Source organism: Delphinapterus leucas, chromosome 8 (genome assembly GCF_059928025.1).
Source record: "Delphinapterus leucas isolate spDelLeu-1000000601 "Yukka" chromosome 8, BTC_Dleu_Yukka2, whole genome shotgun sequence".
In the NCBI taxonomy this organism is placed as follows: domain Eukaryota; kingdom Metazoa; phylum Chordata; class Mammalia; order Artiodactyla; family Monodontidae; genus Delphinapterus; species Delphinapterus leucas.
Genome location: NC_143136.1, coordinates 57,201,132 through 57,220,000, shown reverse-complemented (window position 1 = coordinate 57,220,000; position 18,869 = coordinate 57,201,132). Strand labels below are relative to the sequence as shown.

At 52.3% G+C, this 18,869-nt stretch overlaps 2 protein-coding genes across 2 annotated transcripts; one reads left to right on the top strand and one right to left on the bottom strand.

Moving 5' to 3' along the window:
* Nucleotides 1–2,422: 2,422 nt before the first annotated feature.
* Nucleotides 2,423–6,146, bottom strand: EVX2 (even-skipped homeobox 2). The gene is made up of 3 exons (XM_022570196.2): nucleotides 5,651–6,146; nucleotides 4,471–4,748; nucleotides 2,423–3,165 (listed from the first exon to the last, which is right to left on the bottom strand). The coding sequence occupies exons 1-3, from the start codon at nucleotides 6,075–6,077 to the stop codon at nucleotides 2,437–2,439; spliced, it is 1,434 nt and encodes a 477-aa protein (XP_022425904.2). The 5' UTR covers nucleotides 6,078–6,146; the 3' UTR covers nucleotides 2,423–2,436.
* An 8,688-nt stretch (nucleotides 6,147–14,834) lies between these two features.
* Nucleotides 14,835–17,876, top strand: HOXD13 (homeobox D13). The gene is made up of 2 exons (XM_022570197.3): nucleotides 14,835–15,712; nucleotides 16,501–17,876. Exons 1-2 carry the CDS (start codon nucleotides 14,938–14,940, stop codon nucleotides 16,749–16,751), a joined length of 1,026 nt encoding a protein of 341 aa, XP_022425905.1. The 5' UTR covers nucleotides 14,835–14,937; the 3' UTR covers nucleotides 16,752–17,876.
* The last annotated feature ends 993 nt before the right edge of the window (nucleotides 17,877–18,869 follow it).

The window sequence follows — 18,869 nt, the reverse complement described above, 5'->3', positions numbered from 1 at the left end:
CCAACCAGCGTTCTCATCAATAATATATATCTTGGAGGGAAGTGTAAACATTATTGCCTAAAGTACTTATATACATCTGATAGCTGATCATAAGAAAAGACATTAACAATCTACAAAGGTAAAGCTGATAAAAGGGTACCATATTTTGGTTTATTTTATTTAGCCTTAAATTATATATTAATATTTTAATGTAAACGCAGTAAGAGTTGGTATAATCAATTTTTAATGTAAGTACTCTCATCGCTTTAAAGGAAAAAAGAATACAGAAAGTTGAGGTTTAGATCATTGCTATTTCATTGGAAAGTTCTCTAATATTTTATGGGAATATTTTAATAGATCCCAGGGAAAATACTGTTTCCCCTTGAAATATTTTCCATTTGATGAAAATAATAATTTCCCCTGTAAAGTGAATTCTTTCAAAAGTTTCCTGAAAGCCTATTTTTAGGAAATAAATTTTTTATATCCAGTGTCTTTAACACAAATATGTCAGAACATGAATTTGAAATAAATCACAGAAAAGAGTGCCAATGGGTTTATATGGATGTGGGTGCATCTCTTACATATGTATATGTTTAAGAGACCAGATATCTATATATGTATGTATATATACATATATATACACACACATACACGAATATGTAGGTAGCACCCACATTTAAATACACACACATACCCACTTCGCTGGGTCTAAACATGCACTAGCAAGTTATTTTAGGGCTCTTCAGAAAAGCTCATTATGTGAGGAGCGAAGTGGCTCTGCAGGGAGCATTATGGAAATATCTGGGCTTGATTTAATGAGGCTGCTCACATTGGTGGAATATCAACTTAGAGAAAAGTCTACCCAGGGCGTCCAAGTTACCAAAATGAAAATTGGCAATTGAGATGATAAGAACGTGGCTTTCTTCTGCGAAATCACTTCAGGTAACAGAGATAACATTAAATAACATACATTCTATGCACCAAGAACAATGTTTTATGTACCGAGTCTCTTATCCGTCTCTCCTAATGACTTCCCTTAGCGGGTTGTTAGTACTTGACAGCAGGTCTCCGTGCGGGGAACTTTTCTCCAATTCCACATTCAAAGGAGGTCCATCAGAGAGCATGATTGGCAATTTTCGTCATAATCTGCACATTATTAGCATCAAAATTGACGTGGCAGTTAACACTGGTGGGTTTTGATGTGCCTTTCTTCAAGTTCAAGGAAACCCCTCCAGTAGCTGGGGTTGGCAGAGCGGGTCTCAACAACCCAGCGGTGGTTTTGCAGAGGCGAAGGCGCAATAAACATGCGTGAGAAATAAGCCAAGAACCATTTTATCCGAGGAAAAGGAGAGCGAGGAGGGAAGGGGGTGAGGGGAAGAGTTCGAACTTAGAAAAGTGTCTAAGGAAATGCTTCAGGATAATATAGATCTAGAAATTCAAGTATTTCCCAGATGGAGTGGAACCCAATCCTCGGAAAACTGAGCTGAAAACGCTTCTTCAAATACTACAGCGATCTGTCAGTCTTGCCCTCCCCATCTTTTCGTTTCCCTTTCCTTTCCTGGCCTGGCTGTGGCAATCTCATTAGCCATTACTTTTTGCATAAAATATGCAAGACGCCTCCATCCCAAACCGCTGATCAGAAGAGAGAAGGGCTGTGGGCCGAGAGACAGGCGTTAAGACGGCCGCCCCTTCCCATCTCGGCTTTGGGGCTTTGTCCTTTCCGGGGACGGCGGCCGCAGCCCCACCATCCTTGTCCCGCGCACGCAGTAAACAATCACACACACACACCCGCAGCCGCCCGCGCTCTCCATCCGCCCTCTAGGCCTTCTTCTCAGACTCCATTCTTCCGCTGTCCTCGGATAGGGCCCCTAACAAGCTCAGGATGAGAGAAAAACTGCTACCTCCTCTCACCCTCGTTTAAAGAAAAGAATGGATGGAAGAAACAGAGAAGCAGCAGGAACATCGGGGGTGGATTTCTCTCCCGCACAAAGCACTAGCGCACACCATTCCCTTCTCTTTGTTGTGGTTCTCCTTGCTTCTGGCCACGTGGCTCAGCCGAGTAACCAGGCCTGACGGCTTAAGCCAGGACCCGAGACCCCAGAGAACTAGTTTAGGGGCGAGGAGATTGTCTTGGGGAGACCAAGAGCTCGGGACAGAGGCAAAAATGCGGGGTCTGGGCGGCGGGAAACATACTTAGAGAAGGGGAGGTGGCTGGGTAGCAGATACAAAAATAGAAATAATTTGAGGGGAAGCACGCCGAGCTTTCGTGCCGGCTCTTACCCCCAATTCGGGACATGTTCCCTTAGGCCTCCCGCGCTGGGGCGCCCCCTGGCGACAGCCTCAGCAGCGGGCAGAGCGTAGAGGGCACGTGGGCGCACAGGGGGCACGGGGGGCGCTCAGGGGACTCCCGGGCACACTCCGAGCGGCGGGCGCGGCCCCCTGGCGGCGGCGACGTAGTTATCTGGTGAGCGGCGCCTCGTCCCTCTGGTCCGGCGGGCTCACGGCGGTCTTGCTAAGCACAGCGGCTGAGTAGGGCAGGAAGCCGCTCTCGGGGCGTGGCGCTGCGGCGCTGCAGCCGAAGTCCGAGCCCCCGGCGGCCCCAGCGCCGCCGCCGCCGCTGCCACCCCCGCCGCCTCCGCCGCCACCACCCCGGGAGCCCAGGGCGGCGGCGGCAGCGGCTGCGGCCGCCGCGGCCGACTGGCTGCTGTGGCAACTGAGGCACGAGCAGGGTGCGGAGCCGCCGCTGGGGGGCGCCCCGGCCGCCGCGGCCGAGGAGGCCGCGGCCGCCGCAGCTGCTGCCGCCGCTGCGGCCGAGGCCGCGCTGTTGAGCCCCGCGGCGGCCGCGGGCGTCTGGTAGAGGCCCGGGTGGCGGAAGCTGCACAGCAGCTCCGGCCGCGAGTAGGGATGCGAGAGCGCGCGGAAAGTGTCCAGCGGGCGGATGGAAGTGGCGAAGGGCGATGAGGCCGCGGCCGCTGCGCCGGAGGCCGCAGCGGCCGCGGCCGCAGCCGTGACACCCACGTGCGGGTAGTAGTGCAGCGGCACGTGCGAGTGGAAGGGGTAGGGCAGGCTTCCGGTGGCAGCCGCGTGCGTCATCATGTAGGTGTAGAAGCTGGGGTCGGCCGGGTGCGGCCACGACATGGCCAGGCGCTGCCGCTTGTCCTTCATGCGCCGGTTCTGGAACCACACCTGCGGGGAGAGCCGCGCCGCAGCCCGAGTTAGGGAGCGCCCCGAGGCCCCAGCCCCAGCCCCGCGCCTCTCCGCCCCTCCCGGACCTCCGAATAGCCTGGCCTACGCCCCTCCGACCGGGCCCAGCCCCGAGTCCCCTCTCCTCTTCCAGCTGGGACAGTGTGGGCGGCAGTGTGGAGCGCCGTAGGCACACCCTCTTAAGCGAACAGAGGCTTCTTCCCTGTGTCCAATTGCTGCGGCTCCTCGGGCTTCTGCTCTGTAGCTTTGGGCTGCGTTTCTCGTCCCAACCCAAACTTTCCTCCCTTTCCCGCCACGCACCGGTGCCCGGCCTCGCCAAGCACCCGTCTCTCAATACCAGAATTTGCACGGGGATTCTAGGCCTCCTTTGACGAGAAGCTGCCGCGGCAGCTTTTCTAAAAAGTCGCCGCGCGAGGTCTTGAGTCCTCTGAGCTGCAAGGAATTGTCCCGATTGGCACGGGTCCGGTTCTGATATTGAAGGGATGGTTTTGTTGGAATCTTTTGCTTCAAATGAGTGGCGGGAGCAACATCCTCTTAAACTGGGAAAGGGACTTTTCTACCCCTCCCCACACGGTATCTAATGAAGACATCATTCGTCACAACTCTAAATTAAAGAAAGCCTGACCAAACCGAAGGGAGACTTTCACACTCCTCCCCTATCCCGTGGAGTTTCCTCTTTTCTTTTTCTAGAGTGCCAGATCCTCCGTGAGGATCGCCCAGCCTCCCAGCTATCTCTCCTGGACGTATAATAAAATTAATCACCTAAAGATATGTAAATAAGGACAATTTCGTTGCTCCCCCCAGGAGGTTGCTTTTTTCCCTTTGCCCAGGAGAAAAAATGTTTACAAAACTTTCTCAACCTAATCGATTTTTTAAAATACAGTATCCTTTCTCCTTATTGTAACGATTTATGTGGAAAATAAATCTCCAAGATCAAGAGCAAATGGAAAGTTTCACCCTTGGTTCGTGCCAGAGGAACAAAGACCAGACGGCTTTGCCGCCGAGGGGAAAGTGAGGCCAAGGACATGGGCTAGGGGCACCTGGGCAGGCGCTGAGCTGAGGAGAGCGTTTGAGGCATGGGCTGTGCCATTCGGGGGCTTCCCAGGTCAGCCAGGCCGGCCAACACTTCGGATACGGCAGCTGAGAAATAAATAGGCCAGTTCCTTTGGTGACTCTCCCCGCGGGTTTTCAGGCCCTCAGCTAAATCTAGCCACCCAGAAAGGAGAAACAAAAATCAACCCAGACAACCTGGAGGAGGCTAGAACAGGCGCATGCTGGAATCAATACCTTGATGGTGGTTTCGGGAAGGTTGAGCGCAGCGGCCAGCTCGCACCGGCGGGGCCGCGACACATAGTTCTCCCGGTAGAACTCCTTCTCCAGGCGCGCGATCTGTTCGCGGGTGAACGCCGTGCGGTAGCGCCGCACCTGATCCGCGCCAGAGCCGGAGCCGACCAGCGCTGTGCCCGCGCCGCCGCCGCCGCCGCCGCCGCCTCCATGCAGGCTGCCGAGGCCAGAGCCCGACGCAGACGTCGTGGTGCCCGCGGCTGAGCCACTCTCCGCGAACCCTGGCAAACAAACGGCCGACAACGCATGAGTCACTGTAGGACCAAGATCTCCGCGCTGGGGCTGCACGAGGATGGGGGAAGCCGCGAGAGGAAGACGAGGCGCTGCCTGAATTGATGGGATCTGTCATGCTTACAAATTGCTGCCGTTAATGGAATCAATAAAGTTTGGGGAGCTCTTCATAACCAAATAATAGGAACTCAATGCGGGGGGGGTGTTTTGTTTTAATAAAAGGAAATTTTCAACTCAGGAGGAAAATTGGCCAAGGGAAAATGTCTACATCTAGACTCAGTTTGAGAAGCTCTGGATTTGCCATGATCTGGAGACCGCAGGTCAGCTTTCTGTACGGCCTCTAACCTTTGACAGTTTGGGGGATTTGGTTTAAAATATTTTAAGATTGGAAAGACAGCAGTAGCTCAAACAGGAACCATTTGGGGGTGGACTCTACTTTTCAACTCTCTGCCGCTGACCCAAGAGGGTCTCCCAGAGGCGCCCAGCGAGGCTCCCAGCGAGGCTCCCTTCGACTTAGAATGCCCCCTCCGCTCGGCCTTGGGGCTCAGAGGCCGCGGAGTTCGGAGCAGCTGCCCTGGGCAGCCTTCCCCCAGCGCGACTCAGTGGACGGCTAGGGGTAGGTCGGCTCGCACGGGCGTTTAGACCCGCACGCAGAAACATTTTCTCGGACTCAGGAGCGAGGGCAGGCCCCAGGCCTGCAGCTCTCTGGGAGGCTCAAGGAGCAGAGCCGGAGGGCACGATTCCACGCCTGCGTCCCGCCCCCGCCTGAACCAGCTCTGTGCAGCTCGCTGCAGAGGGTCGGAGAGGGGCAAAGGCACCAAGAACGGCCGACGGGGCAGCGGAGGAACAGAGAGGATGGGACTGGAGAGCGCGTCGCGGGCGGCGCGATTACCTTTGCCATTGTTTTCCTTGAGCGGTGCGGCGCCGAGGCCGCCGGGCGAGCGCAGCGCCGAGCAGCCCACCTCCACGTCGCTGCTCATGTCCGCCTCGGCTGCCGCCTCTGAATAATGACCCGGCTTTTTTCGGCCCTCCGCTGCGGACGCGATTTCGGAGGAGACGGTGCTTTCGCTGCCCGGGTGCTGCAGGTTGAACAAAGTATCTATTTCGAATTTGCCCTTGGCAGGGAGGTCTCCCAGAGCGCTGTGCAGGGGGGCGGACGGCAGGCGCGGGCTGAGGCGAGCCGGGTGCTGCGAATTTTCCAGGGCCTCGAGCACAGCATTGCCAGCCGAGTCGGACAAATTGGAGAACCTCTTGCCGGCTGTGGGGCTGTGCAGCCCTCTCTCCATCAGAATCATCTCTTTTCTTATTCTTTCCATCATCTCAGCTTTCTAAAAAATGTCACAGTGGCCCGGCTGTCCCGTCCTAATGATGGGCTGCGCCTAGGGCTAATTCTCATTCAGCCCCAGCGAGCGCCTCTAAATATTATTATCTCTTTTGGAGGTAGGCGGAAAAATTGTGGGATGCCACAGCGAGGGAATGACTGGTCAAAATGACCCATACATCCTTCCGAGCCCGAGATGTCATTCATCAAAAAGTAGCGCTCCCTCGTCATTAAGGTACGAATGACGCCGTTCGAATAATCATTTATTGTAACAGGTTTATAAGCAAATAAATACACGCTCCTGTCAGTGGGTAACGAAGGCGGCTTCAGAGCAGACAAATAGATCCAGGTAGGAGGCGAGAAGAGACAAGAAGTGAGGAGGAAGGCTCCCGGTCCTTTGCCCGCTCAGAGCCGGTTCTGCTCGCCCGGGGGTTTGGCCTCGGGGGTGAAATTGACAGTCTGATTAATAGAGCGCGCAGCGGCACATTTCCCCCTTCATTTAGGGGCATCATTACGCTCTCAGTTTGCTGGGTTGCCCCTTAGGTCCTAATCATGCAGCGCCTTCCTCATTTTTCCTCGGACACAGATACGTGTTAAATAATAGATAATGCTTTGATTTTCCAGAGTAGATCGTCGGGAAGTTTTGTTTGTTTTTAACATTTACAAGCGGGAGGAGGGTAAGGGGGGGACAGGGGGAGGATGCAGGAAGAGTTGCTAAGGAGAAGACCTTGCGCTCCTGTCTGGATTACTTATCTTTCGAATTTCAGAACCAAATATGTATTTTATTTAACAAATAGGACGCCGCGTTCTCTCTCTCCCCACTTCTTCGCCTCAGCCTGGCTACTCTCCTCCCACCCAGGAGGGAGAGACAGAGAGAGAGAGAAAGAAGGAGAGACAGAGAGAGAGAGAATCTCAGAGTTTTGAAAGCACTTTAGTGCTACGTGGCTGGGGAGGTGCGTTGGGCCCGCGCCTCCAAACGGAAATCATTAGGTCCTCTCTGATTTTTTAATACCGTTTGCAGAGTGAGTTCTGAACTTGAAGTCCTAGGTTTTTTACTTTTATAATCCTGCTGATGGATAGGCTTCTCGCCTACGCATTTTCCCTGGGGGACGTGAACTCGGCTGGACGATTTCATAGCAGAATTCAACAGCTAACTTTAAACACAGTCGCAATTTACAGCGCCATATGGGCCGCCCCAAATCCACTTTTACGTTGCCAGCTTTCCCCCTCCCTCCTCAAATCGAATAATTTGTGGCAAAGTTGCCGGGTTTCGAGGTCAAGGATGGGAAAGAAGAGACTTAGTTTCATTCCCCTACCATCCCCCAGCCCTCTCTTCCCCACTCTGCTCTTCTTCCTTCTCCCTTCCTCCTCTCCCCGACCCCAGCCTCTTACCTGTGGCCCCAGATCTTCCCTGCGCTGAGTCTGGGCGCGAAAAATCGCGGACTAGCCTTGCTGCTGCTCCTCCCGACCTGAGCTTGGCGGCTGAGCCTCCTGGCGATAACTTTGATGGTCATAATGACGCTGGTGGCAACCATTTTAACGAAGATCAATCTTCACTCAAGGCCGTTGCACGTCTCCTCCCTCGCTTGCTCCCCACGATGCTCTGACCCCCAACGAGCTGTGCGGGTCCACCCACCAGCTGCTCAAGGGGAGAGATCTATGGCCACCGGCAGGAACAAGGGCGGATAGAGACGGGACCCAGAGGTCGGCCTGCGAGCTTCCGAAGCTGCCGAGAGACCTGGCAATCTGGGCGCTGGTCTCGGGTCTTGCACCGCCAACCCAGACCCCAACCCAGGGCCCCCCCTTTCCTCCGTGCCGCCACACCCAGCACATCGGGGGTGTGTTAGGGGCAAACCCGAGATCTATTTGCCCATCTCTCTGTTGGCGCTTTCCTTTTAACTTTGGACCCGTTGAGGGCGCGTCAGGAATGTTAAGGGGAGGCGAGGTGTGAAGTATATTTATATACATTTATACACAGAGTCAATGCCAAAAGTTTCCCTCCTGTTCCCCTTGGCACCCACTTATTTCAACAACGCGAGTTCTGCTTCGAAAATCAATTCCGCCTCTTTAAGGTAATAAAACGGAATTCTCCCCCAAGGTGAGAAATGGAAAGCTGGATAGGCACCTGGTGACTGGAGAGGTGAGATGTGGGACGCATAATGGGCGTCGGGAGCTCAGAGGAGGACATCACCCGGGTCCACCTCCGCCCCTGCCCCAGAGGCCACCCGACTCCGAGCACTATGAGCCCTTCTCGCGCCGGCTTTCCGGCCATTAACGTGGTCAGAGCTCAGCCTTGCGGATGATCCCACCTCTCCTTCCCTCTCCTTCCACAGTCCAAGTGCCCAGTTCCACCATCCCTGGAAGGCCGCGCCCAGCGGAGGGGGGTTGCTGTCCCAGGAACTTGGGAAGGGTACCCCCTAGTCCCACTTAGCTTTGGGGACTTAATGGGACACTTCGGTCCAGGCTCCGGTCCGTGGGCAGCGGGGGGGGCAAGGCCCTGGCAGGGGGTGGGATCGGGCGGAGGCGCGACTTAAGCGGAAGTCGCGGATGCCTTTATTGCTGTCGTTTGGCGCCCCCGTCTGTTTTCCTCGCGGTTTCGGCGGCTGTGAGCTGCTTTCAATCGCAGGAGCCGCCGCTGGGGGCGGGGGTGCTGACGGCAGCCCCTTCCTCCTTCACCCCGCGGGTGGGTCTCCAGCTTCCTCCCTTCCTCGGGCACCCCTCGGCCCTCGTGCCAAAACCTGTGGCAAACCGGACCTCAGTCTGTTGAAAAGGGAAAACACCATTTCTCGGCGACACCTTCATTCATTAGTGGTTTCCAAAACTATTTTGCACCTTTTAAATAACACTAATATTGCGTATTCTAGCACATTTATCATGAAAAGTATGCTCGAGACCATGTCAGGAAAACTACTCACACTAAAAGACACCCATAATTTTTCACTGAACTGCGTTTAGCAGACAATGTTTCATGGGAGACGGTGAACATTCCATTACAATATTTAATGTCCCTTAATTTATGTAGATTCCACATTTACTAGTAGTAGTAATATTGGCCCACCTATATAGAGCTTTAACTCTGAAATTACGAGTGCTTTTTTACATATATTAACTTCTCTAATGCTCAGAGCAACTCTAGAAATCATTCTATTATTATCCCTTTTTCAGAGATAAGAAAGCTTCTACACAGAGATTAGAGAAATTGCTTGTGATTTAAGTTATCTCTAATAATATCCAAACTATATGGTATTTTAAAGCTTTGGGCAGCATTTATTGTTGGTTCTTTTATTTTGCATATGTCTTCTTTAAATACTCAAAAACATTGAGTCTGCATAGAGGTAGTGAGAAGACTGACACGGTTCTGTTGGGGTTCATTATTGAAATGCCCAAACCTTGCACCTCTCCCGGAATGTCCAGGCTGAGACTGGGAACCACCTGTCAAAAGCCCCTGGTTTTCAGACGCAGCCTCCAGGCCACCAAAACCTCCTACTCACTACCAAGGCACAAGACTCACTCAAAAAAGAAAAAAATCAACCCATGCCCGCGTGGTTTGGCAGGAATTTTTAAGATGCGTTGGGGGTGAGGGTTCGGAAAGGGCTTTCTCCAGAAGGGCTGAAAAGCACTTTTTACTCCAAAGGAGGAATTACATGAAAGAGGCCTAAATTTGTTTTTGTTGTTAGGCCTCCAGACTAAATATTTGTTTCTTGAGCAGCGGCGGGTCCTCCGAGGTGAAGTGGTAAACACTTTTGGCCTTCGACTGAAGGTTGTAAAAATTTGTCCAGGCTGCCCGAGCGGAGGAGCGGCGGTAGAGCCGGAGCTGTCGCTGAGCCCCGCAACCGCCGGGGCCTGGCTCCTGCCTTCGGCGAGGAAGGCTCCGGGCCAACGGGGCGCGAAACCCGCAGGCCCGCAGCCGGACGCAAGCTCGCTCGAGGACTGGGGCCGCCGAGTGCGGCGGGACAGCAGGACGGCTAGAACCCGGGCAGCGAACACCGGCTATGTTTTCTTTAGGCTGAGTGCGGTCCCCACGGCTTGGAGGTTTCGGTTTATAAGGGAAGATGCGGGTCTGGCGACTGCAGGGAAAACTCTGTACTGGCAACTTTTTGCTGCCATCCCTCGGCAGGCCGGCCTCGCGCCGTCTCCTCCGGGCCTCTTGGGCTGCTTCTATTTCTCCTCCTCCTTTCCCCTACAATCCCGCGCCCACCAGGACCGCCTTGGGTGGGGGCTGGGAGGGTACTTCGTCCCTGGACTCCGGGGCTACCCCGGACTCGCTGCCTGCCTGAAGCTCGTGCGCCCTCGACGCGACAGGAAAACTTGCAGGGACATCTAGCGCCGAGCCTGGGGAACTGCGCGCCGCCCAGCCGGGAAGCTAAGCCGGACCACTTACTCCTCCGCTTCCTTTCCTTGGCCTCCTCCGCCCACCGCGCCCCGCCCCGCTCCGCCCCACCCCTTCGTGGTTAGGCATTTCCCTAAGCTTCATCCCTTCCTGCTGCCGGTGACCACAGCTGGATTTCCCACCGAGACAGTGGGGCTCTGCGGAATGTGGGTGGGGGTGAGACAGAGAGAGAGAGAGAGAGAGAGAGATTTATTTTCTTTCATCTCATAGGGCCGACAGAGTGAGCACTTACTGGACTTCAGTTAACAATGATGCTGCTAGAGAAGTATTCCGAGGATAACCCCACACCTTGAGTTGTCGGACAAAACAGCGGAAGATGGTTTTCTGTCCCATCTTTTGTTTTGCGAAAAAAACATCAAGTTACCCGGGTCCTCGGGCTCTGCACCCACCCTCCGGCTCCCCCTTCGCAGTGAGATTAGTGCTTCTTTGAGAGGGAAGACTCTCGCTGTGTTTAATTCCCGCCAGGACTGTAGGAGTTCTCTCCATCCCAAACAAGGGCTCACCGCCCTGCGGGAGGTAAACCTGGTTTCACCAAATAACGCTTCGGTTTGAAGAGGTTTTTTGTTGTTGCAAACAATTTACATTTAATAAAGCCTAATTGTGCTGTTAAATCCAAATGGAATACATCTCAGACACAGAAAGTGCCTAAACTCAGGATGCCACTGTCTGGCTCTTGCTCGAGACCCCTTTCTTCACCCCGGGTTTGCTGTTTTTTTAAATCCTTTTGATATCTCCAGCCTGAGTGAAATTGGGTATTGCCTGCAGAGGGAAAATTAGCGCCAAAGTTGACAGACTTGGTTAAGAGCACTGTCCAGCCAGTTCTGCTGGACTTTACTTTGGAATTAAGACTTTATTTCTACACTGAAGTTTTGGCTTCTTTCAAGTTAATTAGAGTGGTGTCCTGCACTTTCTGCTGTGGCCATCAAGGAAAACACTTTCAAAGGAGTCCCCAGGACCCCATTCTGTTAGGACCCGGCTATTGTTGTCCTGGCCCTAATGGCCACCGATTAGGTGGTTAATTGAGCTCATTTCTGTCTTGGCAAGCAGAGGAACTTACGTTCTTCAATACATCTAAATCGCAGCCTGCATCTACCCCTTCCCCAACCCAGGTAAGGGACATGATTTGAAAGATCAGCTACAACGAGGAAAAGAGAGGATGTGACTTACAGAATATCATCAGTTCCCAAAAAGGGTGCTTGGGCAGGCAAAGGAGGGAAAGGAGCAAGTGATGGGAGGGGAGAGCAGAGGTGACCTGATTCTCTCTGGTAGAGTAGGACTTTGGGCAATGAAGGGCCACCTTGAGTTTCTCACCAAAATCAGGAAAGATGGCAAAAATCACTGAATAACAACACATCAGTTTTGGGGGATATTTTTGTTTGCAAAGACTTTCGTTTAACAAAGAGTATTTCTGTTGTTAAAGCCCCAACATCATACACCTACCCACCCACACACAGCGTTCAGTCTGTGCTCCTGGCCAGCTAAAGAAAGTTATTCCCGTGAAGTTTAAACCTAAAATCAGCTTGGATACAGGGTATACAAGCTAAATGAAATGCTCCTGCAAATTCAGCCTCAAAATTCCTCCACTACCTACCACCCCCAGCTTGTAAACTATGTGTCGTCTTAGTTCATAAACAGAGCAGCCCTGACTTTGCCTGGTACTCAATCACTGCCCTATGATCCAATAGCAGCAGCTTCCCTGGGATGCTAGGTTTAGGGGGTCCTCATAGGGTCCAGTCAGAGTCTCTTTCCTAAGGGGAATCCCCTCCCCCGGGCCAGGACCTAGAAGGCTGTACTGGAAGAAGGTTCAGCTGCAGAATAGCAAGAGGCTATGCTCCTTACTGTTCAAAACTTCCCTGGTCTCTGAATACCTGCTAGGATGGGTAAAGAAGCTCCAAGTCTTGCCAGAGTTCTACAAGGAAACTGGAGGCAAGGCCACCATTGAGAAGTGTCTTTCAACGAGAGCATTAATTCAGACTTTGCTTCCAGTCCTGCACAGCTTAATTTGCTGCATGGAAAATTAAGCCAAAAGTGAAGGGCTGTCCGAAATCAACAAAACTTGACAAGTTCTTCCTTCCTATTTTAATTTCACTTTCTTCATTTTTTTTTAGCATATAATCAGTCATTAAAATATATTTATCAGATAGAAAATGGAGCAGAAATTCCAGGGCACAAAATCACAGAGATATTTAGTTTTGAGAGACTGAAAGTTTGTTGGTTCCAGTTATGTCTTTGAAATATTTCAACAAATTTATTTGAGGTAACAGAAAAAACAATTTTTTAAGTATCTCCATGTTTTCCCTCTCTGAGAAAAAGAAGGGGATACAAAGGAAAAATAAGAGCATTTCAGGGGGCGGCATCCCATGACTGGTTTGGTACTGAAATTGTTGGGTAAAGAGAACCCAGCCAAACTCTTCCAAAAAGTCAGCAACCCTGTCATCTGGCTCTGACTGGCATGTAAAAAAACAAACAAACAAACAAATCCAGCGTCTCTTGCTAACTTCTGCCTTCTCTCAAGTAGCCGAAATTGTTCTTACTAGCAAACTTCGATTCTCTGCAATTTTCTGCAGAGGTTTAGGCCCCTCCCGTCTTTAATTGATCATGAACATATCTAGGACTTCAAAAAGGTCAAACAAATTCTCCTGCTTTTCCTTTCCAGCACCCCTCTCATAACTTTCCCCTTTATTTGAGCCTTTTATGGTTACTGCGTTTTGCGTGTCAACACTCCCAACACCAGCAGCCCACCCTGCGATGACGGGCCAGGTCCAAGAGGACCTCCCTTGCTCTTTTAGTTGCCCCACCCAGGTCCTGTCTTGGTCCAGGAACACTGGGGCTAGGTGACAAGCTGGCTTCATCAATCACAGGCTCAAGGAAGTGATTTTCTTGGAGGTGGGCTGGACTGGGGTGTTGCTGCTACATAACGAAATGGGCTCACTCTGAGGGCTCTCCCACCCACCCCAGTACTGTCGGCTCATCAGATCTAATGTTGCTGCTAAAGTGGAGCCTGAGAGTTGCCGCAGAACTCACATAGGCTCCCCGCTAATGTCTAAGATGGAGGATGATGGACTGGGGTTCTGTGGCTGAGGAATGGAAGGGATGAAGAGGGCTCAGGGTTGTGATCCCTAAACCCTGGCAGGACTGCCCGGAGCCCACCCTACCCCCTCGAAGTCAGACCCTGTTGCTCTGGGCTGCTCCCATCACGAGCCCCAAATTTGCTTGGGAAAAACACCCTCTTAATTTGCCTCTCTCACTTCTCTGCAGTTGGCAGCTTGGAAAAGAAAACGAAACAAAGGTCCCTGGGAAAGTGAAGTTTTCAATTAATTGGTGTGAGTAACGGGAGGGGGTGGGTGGTGTCTGCAAAATGCAAGAGGCAGTTCGGCTGCTGGGCGAGGCGCAGAAATTTCCTGGAGGGCGGCAGAGTGGCTTTCTCCCTGCGTCCTTCAGAGGGTCTTTCTGCGGACCCGGGGAGGCCGCGCCAGGGCTGGGGAGCCCAGCTCGGGAGTGCAACTCCCGGCTGGCCTGAGTGTAGAGGCGAATAGCGTGGACCAGGCGTTCGGACTTTTTTCGCTGGGGCAGATCCTCTGGTTCGCCGCGCCGAGGACGGGTCTTTTCGTCCGCTTGATTTATTTGTAAGTCTCTGTCCCCGGCCCCAAGGGCGGCTTCGTGGGCATTTTCCGGGTGGACGGTGTGTGCGTATTGGGGGAGGGGGGGTCTGCTCCAATCGGTCTTAATTCGGAGGATCGCCCGGGAGAACACGCGTTAAATGCCTTTGCCCCGTAGCAATACGCAAGGTAGAGAAAATTAGCTTCCTCGGGTTTGGGGTCTAGGTCAGCTAATCCGAGGAATTAAACAACAGGATCAAAAATCAGTCTGTTTTCACATTATTCTGATCATCCCTGTCCTTCTTCATTTAACTGTGCAGCTCAGGGAGCCAAGGAGAGGTGGCAAAAACTGCCGTGGCCGAGACAAGGCGCAGGCCTCGGCGCCCGCCTCAGTCGCAGACGGGGCCTAGGATGGGCGGTCGCGCAATCAGCTCGTGGGGGTGGCTGCGGCGCAAACGCCTGGGTCCGGGGGAGGGCGGGAAGGGGCGGTGGGCTGCGCAAGGGCTGGGGAGGAGTAGGGGCTGGAGTGGGTGGGTCCAAGGGGCCGGGGCCCGGAGCCAGGCTGTCCCGCGCCCCCACCCCCACGTGGCCCTGCGCAGCCAATGGCACGGCCCCGAGGGGGAGCCCTCGGGGAGGGAGGCGGCTCCCCGACCGGCTCAGGCCCCCTCCCAACCTGAACTTCGTTTTTATAAACGTCCCGCGATGAGCTAACCTGTTGGAGGGCGGGCTGGCGGGCGGGAGGCTCGCAGAGGGAGAGAGGGCGAGAGGAAGAGGGCGGGAGCGAGAGGACGAGAGAGAAAGGAGAGGAGGGAGGAGGCGCGCCGCGCCATGGGGTCGTGCACGGGGCCGGGGCCGGGCCAGGCCGGGCCATGAGCCGCGCCGGGAGCTGGGACATGGACGGGCTGCGGGCGGACGGCGGGGCCGCCGGGGCGGCCCCGGCCTCCTCCTCCTCCGTGGCGGCAGCGGCGCCGGGCCAGTGTCGCGGCTTCCTCTCGGCGCCAGTGTTCGCCGGGACACACTCCGGACGCGCGGCAGCGGCGGCGGCGGCGGCGGCAGCGGCGGCGGCGGCGGCGGCGGCGGCCTCTGGCTTCGCGTACCCGGGGACCTCTGAGCGCGCGGGTTCCGCCTCGTCGTCGTCATCTTCGGCTGTGGTCGCGGCGCGCCCGGAGGCTTCCTCCGCCAAAGAGTGCCCGGCGCCCGGCGCGGCCGCTGCAGCGCCCCCGGGCGCCCCGGCCCTGGGCTACGGCTACCACTTCGGTAACGGCTACTATAGCTGCCGCATGTCGCACGGCGTGGGCTTACAGCAGAATGCTCTCAAGTCGTCGCCGCACGCCTCGCTGGGAGGCTTCCCGGTGGAGAAGTACATGGACGTGTCGGGCCTGGCAAGCAGCAGCGTACCGGCCAACGAGGTGCCCGCGCGAGCCAAGGAGGTGTCCTTCTACCAGGGCTACACGAGTCCCTACCAGCATGTGCCCGGCTACATCGACATGGTGTCTACCTTCGGCTCCGGGGAGCCTCGGCACGAGGCATACATCTCCATGGAGGGCTACCAGTCCTGGACGCTGGCCAACGGGTGGAACAGCCAGGTGTACTGCGCCAAGGACCAGCCACAGGGCTCCCACTTTTGGAAATCATCCTTCCCAGGTAGGGACGTTGGGAAAAGGGGAAGGACAAGAGGGAGAGATGCAAGGAGGGAGGGAGAGGAAGAGAGAAAAGAAGGAAAAGAATGGACTGGGAGTCTATGCCCCTGCTTGGGAGTTGGGCACCTATCCTCCTCCCCCCAACCATGGTTAACTCAGTGGAACAGTCGGTCCAGTTTGTGTGAAATCTGTAAATTCATCCTTTGATTTAAATTCCCTCTCTCACAACCCTTTTCTGCCTGTGTGCGGGCATAGGCCTATTTTTCTCCTAAAGTTGAAGGTCTTTGCTGCCCTTTGCTCAGGCCTTGGCCCCTCCTCCCCAAAGAGGTGTCACGGAGTTGAGCCCTGCTTTTCAAGGACATGAATAACCCAGAGTGACCACTAAAGCTTCCAAGAGCTCACAAGCTCCAAACGCAGGAACACGAAAAGTCAAAGTTTGAATAAACAGCCTAGATATTTATTTTTAAGTCTGAGTATGTTTGTGTGTTTGTAACCAGCATTTGCAGAAACTGTCCTTATGAGAGTCCCCAGCAACTACACCATAAAATCTCAGGCTTGTTAAGATGCCGGTTTGAGAAACCATGATGATCCATCATACTGGCCTTCACTTTGAAGTGTAAATAATCTTTCTTTAATAACATGTAAATAATATGTCTGTGTAAATAATAATAAAGTGTAAACAGCCTGTCTTTCTTCATTCTCTGTACCCCCTCCAAGTCTACACACACAGTCCCCATCTGGGTGCTCCAGATATCCCGGTCTAATTTTTCCTGTGCTGTTTTTTTATACCAGGGGATGTGGCTCTAAATCAGCCAGACATGTGTGTCTACCGTCGGGGGAGGAAGAAGAGGGTGCCCTACACCAAACTGCAGCTCAAAGAACTGGAGAACGAGTATGCCATTAACAAGTTCATTAACAAGGACAAGCGGCGGCGGATCTCGGCTGCCACGAACCTATCCGAGAGACAAGTGACCATTTGGTTTCAGAACCGAAGAGTGAAAGACAAGAAAATCGTCTCCAAGCTCAAAGATACTGTCTCCTGATGTGGGCCAGATTGGCCACAGAGAGCTTAAATGCTTCCACTTGCCTCCAAAAGACCTTTGGAAAGACTTGAATATGTATTTAATTCCCCCATTCCCCTGCCAGTAATGGCAAATTTTGTGAATTGTTTTTCTCTCTTCCCCTTATCTGGCTCTAAAACATCTTGCTGCCCAACCTGATTTCGTAGTTCTGTTTCTTACTTGTTTATTTTTTATTTTGCTCTTGTCTAGGTTTATTTTTTATGACTTTTTAATGTTCTGTTTCTCCCTCCAGGCCAGTATAAAGGACTTGAAGTATTTTTAAATAATCCCCCCAAATGAATTTCAGAAGTGCCATTTTGATTTTAGGGTTTTATTTTTTTAAATCACTTTTTATGCCTGTTTCTAGCATTTCTTATCTTCATAATCCATTAGGGCAGAATGATTTGCAGTCATTCATATCCTGTGATTGGGTAATTGAATCATTAGCTCTCAGCAAATGGAAACAGCTCTGGGCAAGCAGTGTTCTAGGGTCACTGGGAAAGTCTAAAAATAGGAGGCTGGAGGGACTGTGATGGCTTTAAAAGCAGCTACCTTATTAAATAGGGTTTGTATCAATATTGGAGTGAAGACAATCTGACTTTGGGTCTTTCGCTTGCTGTTGTAATTGTTTGTGTTTAATACACCTTGTAGATGTGTGCTTTTATAATCTTTAATTTGGAAATAATGTGTCCTCATGATGCCTTCATTTCTCTAGATGCAGATACTTAAATGGCTGCAGTTGGCAGAGTGACCCACGGATGGTATAAATGCATCCCCTCTGCTTGGCCTCCAGTCTGTGGGGCTAGAATTGAGACCATCTCCTCAGTTCCCTGAAAGAGGCTTGAATCAGTGTGGCCATGGGTGGGAACTTTTATCCAGAACCCAGCGAAGAACTTGACTGTGTCTGAACAAATGTATTGGGCTCTCGTGGAGCTTTAAGACATCTGACAAATGTGGAGCTCTGAAGTCCAGGAAGAAAAAAAAGATGTTTCTGAAAGTGATGATAAATAACTACTTCTAAAGTGCTGCATATTTATACAACTGAGAGATTATTTTTGTAGATGCAATGTCTGTGAGCTGAGATACATGGGCAGTGCTTCAGGCATTTAAAAATCACTTTTTTACTCCTAGGGAGATGCAAATAAACAGAACTCTCTTGTTTCTTCTGAGTCTTTATACATTTGTTTTCTTTTTCCAAGCTTGTGTTGCCTCTAGAAACTGGTCTTATTTATTATAAAATCTTGTTATCCTGAATGCTATGGGATTCCCTATAGATGAAGGAAACTCAACACCAGTTCTGGTCTGTAAAACCTCCAGCTCTCCACTTCCATCACCCCTTCCCTCTCCTTTTCCTGTGCCTTTAAGATAAATAGTGATAACTTAAAATTAGCATATAATTTGTGGTGTCTAAAATTATATTTTTTACCAGACCGGCTCAAAAAAAAATTCCCAATTAAATTCTACTTCTGAAAAAGAAACATTTCAGGCTTATCCCTTATCGCCTTCTCCCGGCAGCCTGCACACAGCAGTTGAAGACTGAAACCATAATTATACACCCTAAACCTCTAGACGCAATTTTTAGGCATTACTAACTTTATTTCTGAGGGCTTTTTGCCACTCAGGGAAATGGCCGCTGAGAAGCTGAGAAGCTGGATGCCTCGTCGTTGTTAGCGCCCGGGCGCGATGAATTCAATGGCTGCTAACTTTTGGTATGTGAGTTAAATACAGTTGTGTAAAACCCCACACGATATGTAAACTCTTCTGGCGGGAGGATTCCCCTATGGATCTGCCAGAGAAGGCTCAGAGACCCAAGGTTCGGAGCTACTTTCGTTTTCTCCTCCTCGGCTTGATTTCTTTCGTATCTTGCAACCGACTTCGAGCAGGCAACTTCGTTTTAATTGAGACAGGCAGATAGAGAGACAGGGAGACAGAAAAGGAAAAGTGACCACGATTCAATCTTTCAAGAAGAAATAACCCCAGAAAATGGGGCCACACCGTCCCGACCTTCCACTTCGGGAAGAGATACTAACGTTTTCTCTCTTTTTCTCACAAGACGTGTTTTCATTTGAAACGGGCCTGTTTCCCCTTCTTCTCCATCGT